Source organism: Setaria viridis, chromosome 3 (assembly GCF_005286985.2).
Source record: "Setaria viridis chromosome 3, Setaria_viridis_v4.0, whole genome shotgun sequence".
Lineage (NCBI taxonomy): Eukaryota > Viridiplantae > Streptophyta > Magnoliopsida > Poales > Poaceae > Setaria > Setaria viridis.
In genome coordinates, this window is record NC_048265.2 from 17,983,186 (window position 1) to 17,990,890 (window position 7,705).

Genomic DNA, 7,705 nt, shown 5'->3' on the forward strand with positions numbered 1-7,705 from the left:
CGCAGCGAGGATGCCGAGCTTGATGATGTTGCAGCCGATCTGTGCGCGGCGTCCGAGCGCCCGCAGCTCCGTTGAGCCACGACCACCAGCGGAGCCCACGAGGCTCCACGTCACCGCCGCCCGCCCGCTATGGCTCACGTGGAGTCCACCCGCAGCGAGCTCGCCCCACCCCTCGTCGCGTCCGCTGCCTGCGATTCCCTTCCCACCCACGTCCGCACCCCACCCACCGGCTGCCACCTGCAATGTCACCTACGCCGGTGTCCCCTCCCGCGCCCCGTGCCCACGGCGCCACGGCCGAGATGCCTCCCGCCGGATCCCGTGGTGGCTGTTCCCCTCCCTAGTCCCTGCGGCGATCTGCGCTCACCGGCCGCTCCAACCCCGTGCTCTCCAGCTGCGCTAGCCTCACCTTGCGCTCACCGGTCACTCCACCATAGAGCTCTCCGATTGTGAGGCAGAGGATGCGAAGAAAGAAGAAAGGATAAGCACATGGTGGGCCTGCTCAACAGGGAGGCGCGTGCTAGCGGCTCTCGCGCAACACTTTTCTCTCTCCTTGTTTCTCTTTCCTATGTGGAGGTTTACCGTTTACGGAGAGCCTACCGACACCCAATGCGGGTGCCCTTAGCTGTAGCCCATGCGCCGGTGTCGTCCCAGCTAACCGGCCCGACCGAGCTCTAGAATAATGTTAGGCCGTGTCGTTCGAATACCACGACGGTCGAGCACCGTGCTAGTACAGGAGTATGTGGTGGCCGCAGCCGTTAAGACGACGCCCGTGCAGAAGGATTTTTTACGGACGCATTGCGGTTCAAGGTGGTTTGAGGCTCCGGGTGCCAGCGTGTCAAAACGGCGGATGCGGATGCACGAATACTCGCTGCACAGATATCGTCTACGCAGAAGCACCTGGGCACGAGAGAACAGAGCTCCAGCCCGGCGCGACAGCGACCCGTAACTGAACTGCCGATCCTTCCGCGGAGCCGCTCGGCGACACGCATTTCTATTTGCCGCAGCCGCAACGCAAGAAACCAAACCGGGCGCAGCTGTGCGGATGACACGCATAAGATCTGGTCCAGCATCGCGTGGCGGAAGCTCAAGCAAGATCCGGCGCTCCCTCCTGCACGGACCACGGCGCCGCGCTCGCGCATCGGCTGATCCGGCAGCACCTACCCGGGAGGCTCACGGCCGCGGGGGGCCAAGCCAAATAAATCCACGAGCAGGCGCAAGTCGACAAGCAGCGAACAGGGTGAGTGGCGAAGAAGCTTCTCCTGATCCTTAAGACGACGCCGCAGACGCACGGACGCAGCAGGAGTACCGGGTGGCAGTATTTAGCTGCGGTACTTGAGATCACAGTGAAGCCCAGCCCTGTCACAGTGCACTGGCGGAATTGAATGGCCATTGTGGTGTGGTGGCTCGCACTCGCGGCAGCAGCATCACTGGGGAGACCAGATCTTTGCGGATTAATTCCCTGGGCTGTGCTGCCGTTGCTCCAAAGCAATCCTTCCGTGGTGTGTTGTTGTTGATTGTTGATGTACTGGCTGCCCTCCGCAGAGCGAATTCTTCACGCGGGAGGGGAGAAGCAGAGAGCAGTTGCCGCTCGCCGTGCCGATGCGGCGATGCCCGTCCACCCATCTGCAATCTGCCGCACTCGGCAGCAGATGGAATGATACCCGAACACAGGAGGAGAGACCTCCCCGCGACGTTGATGCCCGTGGTACCGGCGTCCTCCTCCGGCTGCCGAGCCACTGTGCACCCCCAGCTCTGCAGCTGGCTACAGGGACACAGGCGCTGTCCTCACTTGACAATGCGGATTGGCATTTAGGCACCGTGTTGGCGTAGCGTAGCTCCGGGACCTAAGACCTCTAGCTATCACGCCAGCTCCCGGATTTTGGCCCCCATCCAACCGAGCCCCATGCATGTTCCAAGCGGAGCTCGACAACGACGCAGCAGACGAGAGTCCTTTTGATCGCAGTTACTGCTCATCTCCGGTACACCTGTCTGTTTAGATCTAGCATATCGCGGGGATCTATCCGTGACGACGGAATTGATTAGGGCCGGGGGACGCCCTCCGGGACACCGTATCCGGTTACGCCTAGGACAGCAGGTCGTAAAGCCGGGGCTAATATCTTTCGCAGTCGGGAGGACGGTAGGTAACCTCCTCGACTGATGATAATGAGCCGGTTTATCAATCTCTGAAACGGATGACCCTGTTCATTCTTGGGCAGGATGATGATCTGTACCAGTCATAGGTTTAGGCGTTTAGCTGCTCTGTCTGCTCCAGTATCTTTGCAGCTGGGCTGTTATCATTCTGCACCCATGAGCCATGGTCGTGTAAAACTCATTGCCTACACCCAGCAGTCCAGCACTACTGAACCGTCGGAATCTTGCAGCAGACGCGACATCCCCCCATCGGAGCCATGCATGCATGATGCACGCTAGATATCAGGGTACTGCTAGCTGGAAGAGAGCTATTCATTCGGATTGGAGTCGTTTCCCATCAGCGCCCCCCACGAAAATTGTCGGCACCTTTGCTCGCCCGCCCTTTTTCCTTATCACCCGTTACCACACGTGCACGTGCATGTACACGGTGCGGGTAAGTTACGCACTCACTTGTCACTGCGCAGCCGCGAAGGCGTATCGTATGTGATCGATGACGATGCATACCAAAAGTTGCATAGGAGGTAGACAGACATATAGGACGACAGCTTGTTTTCCGTTTCCGTTGTGGCAGTGGCAACAGTACAATGCAGGTTGTAGCGCATGTATTGCCCACATCGCAGGCTTCTGCGTTAGTAGTAGCATCGCAGGATCGGACGGACCAAAACCAAATGCTTGGGGATGAATTATATCTCGCCGAGGGGCCGTACAGGTACGCGTATAAATACGCCAACTAACGCGACGCCATACTTTCGGTGTCATCGGTCCCCTTGTACTTGTAGGAATCGCGTCCTACCTCACTGTTCTACACTTTTGAAGAGGAGGAATCCGAATAATCAGGCTTGGGAAATGAAAAATTCGTTCCACAAAATTTGTCACGGGGCCAGTAGTCACTTTCTACAAAAAGAAGGTGAATAGTGAGCGCTTCTGGCGCTTCCTCAAGAAAAGTGCTTTCTGGTGACGTCGCCATGAAAACTTTCTTGGTAAATCTAGCAGACATTTAACATTTTGCCGGCCGAAGCCAAAACCCAAAAGTATGAACAGTAGGCAGGGCAGCGAGACCAGAGATTCCCTGCAACCGCTTTTGGACCAGAGTAGCGTCGATGCCTGGAGCGGTAGAGGGCATGGTACCCGTCCGATCGATCGATCGGACTGTCCAGATCAAGTTGGAGAAACCGAAGCATCCAACATCACCGAGCTTTCTGCTACCTGCACGGCTGCACGTCCATGCTGCGTTATTAAAGACGGTTAATCCGAGCTTTAATTGTCTCAAGATCCTCGGTTCTGACTTCTGAGCGTTGCTTAATTACTCCAACGCCAGTTTAACCCAAGATCCGCCTGTCAGACGGGCCCACATGCACAGAAACGGACAACCTTCCGCGCCCAGCGCAACCCCCGCGGGCCCACAGAAAACCACTTGGCTGAGCCCTGAGGCCCTGAGTCTGAGCTAAACTCTCCTCACTGTGGCATCTCGTGCTCTCGCTGCTCTGCTCACTGCTCGCTCGCTTCTCCCACAACAGGCTAGTGACCAGACCAGTCAGCTAGTGACTGTACCATGCAGCTCTAGCTAGCGAGCCTGGTGGTAGCAGTGGGTTGGTAGGAGTAGCGCCAAGTGTGCGCGCGCGCGGGCACGTCCAGGCAGGCTGCGACGGCGAGCAGGAGGAGCGAGCTGCCCCGCCGGGCGCCGCCGGCAATGTCGCCGCCGCCCCCGCCGCTGCTGCGCGACCAGCTGTCGCGCAGGACGGCGGTGCTGGGGCTGCGCCTGTGGGTGCTCGTCGGCATCGCGGTCGGGGCCGCCTTCCTGCTGCTCCTCGCGCTCATCTCCCTCCACCTAGCCGCGGCGCGGCGGCGGCGGCCGAGGAAGGGGGTGGCGCACGCGCACGCGCCGGCGGCGCCGCTGTCCCCGTCCACCATCCCGCCCGTGTCCAAGGAGATCCAGGAGGTGGCCGTGCACGTGGGCTCGCTCCGCCACTACCTCGAGATGGGCACCGCGTTCCTCAAGGACGCCGGCGGCGCGCCGCACCACGGCGACGGCGACGGCGACTCCGTGGGGGCGCACGGGTCGCAGCGCGTGCACATCGAGGCCGGCAAGGGCCGCCGCATGGTCGCGTACGCCGACGGCGGGGAGGGCGTCGGCCCCGTGGCGTCCGACGTGTCGGCGGCCGTGGGGCCCGAGGTGTCGCACCTCGGGTGGGGCCACTGGTACACGCTCCGGGACCTCGAGGAGGCCACCGCCGCCTTCGCCCCCGAGCACGTCGTCGGCGAGGGCGGCTACGGCATCGTCTACCGCGGCGTCCTCGCCGACGGCTACCAAGTCGCCGTCAAGAACCTCCTCAACAACAGGCACGAACCGTATCTTTTTCGCGTGCGCCCCCTCCGTTCGATGCGTTCTTGCTTGGCACACACAATTTTTCTGATCCCCTCGTCGTCGTTGCTTGCCGCATGCAGGGGGCAGGCCGAGAGGGAGTTCCGGGTGGAGGTGGAGGCGATCGGCCGCGTCCGGCACAAGAATCTTGTCCGGCTGCTGGGCTACTGCGCCGAGGGAGCTCACCGGTACAGAACCCCCTCGTGCATTGATGACGCACTGCCTTCCTCTCGCCGTGCCACTTGCCATTGCTTCTTGTGGCAACTTGCTCGTGTACGTCGTACCAACCACTGTTGCTTGTGATCTCATTCTCAGGATACTTGTCTACGAGTACGTCGACAATGGCAACCTCGAGCAGTGGCTGCACGGCGACGTCGGCCCCGTGAGCCCGCTCACCTGGGACATCCGGATGAACATCGTGCTCGGCATGGCGAAAGGGTGCCTGAAATGAATTTCCCAGTGCTTTTCGTTCTTCTCATGTACTACCTCTGCTCTGAATTGGTGATGTGCGCGTCTCTGAGATTGGGAATGAATTCAGGATCACGTACTTGCACGAGGGGCTGGAGCCGAAGGTGGTGCACAGGGACATCAAGTCCAGCAACATTCTGCTGGACAGGAGGTGGAACCCCAAGGTCTCGGATTTCGGCCTCGCTAAGCTCCTGGGTTCGGACAGCAACTACGTCACCACCAGGGTGATGGGAACATTTGGGTGAGCTGGTCTTCAGGCTCCTGAATTTCACCATGGATCTTCCTCCTGGTGAACAGGTGAACCATAGAGTTCTGAAATTGCTCCTGCTGTGGCAGTTATGTGGCACCAGAGTACGCGAGCACCGGCATGCTGAACGAGAGGAGCGACGTGTACAGCTTCGGGATCCTCATAATGGAGATCATCTCCGGCCGAAGTCCGGTCGACTACGCGAGACCCAACGGAGAGGTTAGGGATGCGCCGCCAGCGGTTCCACCAAGCAACGAAATCATGCTATGCGCTACACAAATTTCCTTAGTTTCTGCTGCCGTGCCATCATTTCAGGTAAACCTTGTGGAGTGGCTCAAGAACAAGGTGACCAACAGGGACTACGAAGCGATCCTGGACCCAAAACTGCCGGAGAAGCCTTCCTCCAAGGCGCTGAAGAAGGCTCTGCTTGTGGCGCTGAGGTGCGTGGATCCCGATTCGCAGAAGCGGCCGAAGATGGGGCATGTAATCCATATGCTCGAAGTCGACGACTTCCCGTATCGAGAGGTGAGCCCTGTTGCTATGCTAGTTGCTTCTTTTTACATCTCTGTGGAGTCAATCATGTTACTATTCGATCGCAAGAACATACTATATCCATGGTGAAGACGATCCCAAGTTACATATGGTGAAATCCCCGCCATTACCGGTTGCTTTAGTAAAAAAAAAGTGTGCCGATTAACCTGTCCTACAGGCTAGTACATGAATGCTCGCCGATATTAAAATGGTGATGCCCGCTGCATCAGGGTTTATTTTAGGAAACATGGACAGCAGGCCCATCAGGATTAAAATAGCACCGCTGTTGGCTCTGATTACCAGCTCTATGTCTGACCCTAGACCAAGTGTTAAATACTGCCCTGACAGGCCTGAGCTGCCCGTTGGGATGTTAATAAATCTGTCACCTCGGAAAACTATTTAATGAAAAAATTAGCAATATCACCGTGCCGGCCCATGTTTTACAGTGTCACGTACTCATGCTAGAGATGCATCTTGGCAGCTTGCTGATATAACAATTGCTGAACAGTCGAACAGAAGTTTCAGAGGCCTGTCTTCTTTCCCCTCTTTTGAAGCTCTGCATTTGTGCGGTTCTACCTGCAGGATCGTCGAACTCTACGGCCGGGCAACGGCAGCCCCCTGGAGAGGGCGAGGACGCCGGGGAAGCCGCCGGTGGCGGGGTCGTGCGACAGCAGCTGCTACGAGGGCAACACGACCACCGCCAGCACGCCGTCCAGATTAGTGCAGGACATGTAGCCAGCGCTACCACGCACGCACCTGCCGGGCTTCTTTCTGATCGAGTTCTGCCGCCTGCGGGCCGCACGGGGATGCTGCAACTCTGTTTTGTCGGTGTCGTTTTGATCTGGTTTCTCCCTCTCACCATCTGCCCTGTCGATGTGTGATCTTCTTGCGGAGGCGTGGTTGCCTCCCTGGGTTTTGAACTCATCTACCGTGATTGACCTAGCTTTGCCTGATGCCCAACTGTTTGTATAGTGAACTGCTCGTCTGCTCTTATCTCAGGTCAGTTTGGCTACTCGTTGATTCATTCCCTGATGTACAAAAGAAAACGTGGGTGCAACCGTGCAAGTAATTCCGTGTCTTGTTTGTCCTCGAAGCATTTTTTTTTTTGCGGAACTCCAGTAATTTCAGTATCGCTAGTCGTTTGCCAAGAAAATTTGAGCTATATTTCATTGGACAGAAGATTCCATCTTCACGGTGTTTGCTTCGCGACACGCTGCATTCGGATTGCGGTTTGAGATTTTTCAATTTAGCGACGAGCAAGTGGTCAAGTTGGGGGCCCGCCAGCCTTCCACGTAGGCAAATCTACCACTTACGCGTCCGGCCCAAGCCCATGAGTTCCACGACCACTTGACTAGTGGGCCGCTACCATAAAGTTCTCGTGCCTTTTTGACGGTGCTTGGGATGGAGGAGGAGGATGTTGTGGGACAAGAAGCACCTTTCTACGCTTCGTCGCACTCGGCCGGCAACGATCCAACTCCGTATTGTGATCCAGTCTGTACGCAGCAGCGGCAGCACTTCCCTGCTACACTCTGAGTCTCTGACCTCCAAAAGAGGCAGCTGCTGCGCTCGAGAGATCCCGTCTCCCGGCAATCAGAGCCATCGAAGCCAGGCCCTCAAGCACCAGCAACCCCGCATCATGATTCATGAGCTGGCCGGTTTTGTGGTTACCTGAACTGTATGCCGGACATTTGCTGCGCCTGCGTTAGCCTGCTAGTTCAGCAAATTCTTCGCTTCTTCAGCTGCATTGCGTGCGCCGTCCCGTCTCTACCACAGCCACTATCCAGTACTAGCAAAGTAGCAAGTAGGTTGCGTCATCGCGTGCGAATGCTGTATCTGTAACTGTTACCTGTGCATGGAAAAGGTTCCTGCACCCAGGCCCATGGCAAGTGGGCCGACTAAACCAGGCCTCCAAATTTTTGGAGCTCCGTGTTCAACAAGTACAACGT

The 7,705-nt window shown here is 57.6% G+C and overlaps 1 protein-coding gene across 1 annotated transcript; it reads left to right on the plus strand.

Moving 5' to 3' along the window:
• The first annotated feature begins 3,598 nt into the window (after window positions 1-3,598).
• Window positions 3,599-6,855, plus strand: LOC117847036 (probable serine/threonine-protein kinase At1g01540). Its single transcript, XM_034728179.2, has 7 exons — window positions 3,599-4,491; window positions 4,597-4,701; window positions 4,829-4,951; window positions 5,052-5,222; window positions 5,318-5,447; window positions 5,544-5,753; window positions 6,342-6,855. Exons 1-7 carry the CDS (start codon window positions 3,842-3,844, stop codon window positions 6,492-6,494), a joined length of 1,542 nt encoding a protein of 513 aa, XP_034584070.1. The 5' UTR covers window positions 3,599-3,841; the 3' UTR covers window positions 6,495-6,855.
• The last annotated feature ends 850 nt before the right edge of the window (window positions 6,856-7,705 follow it).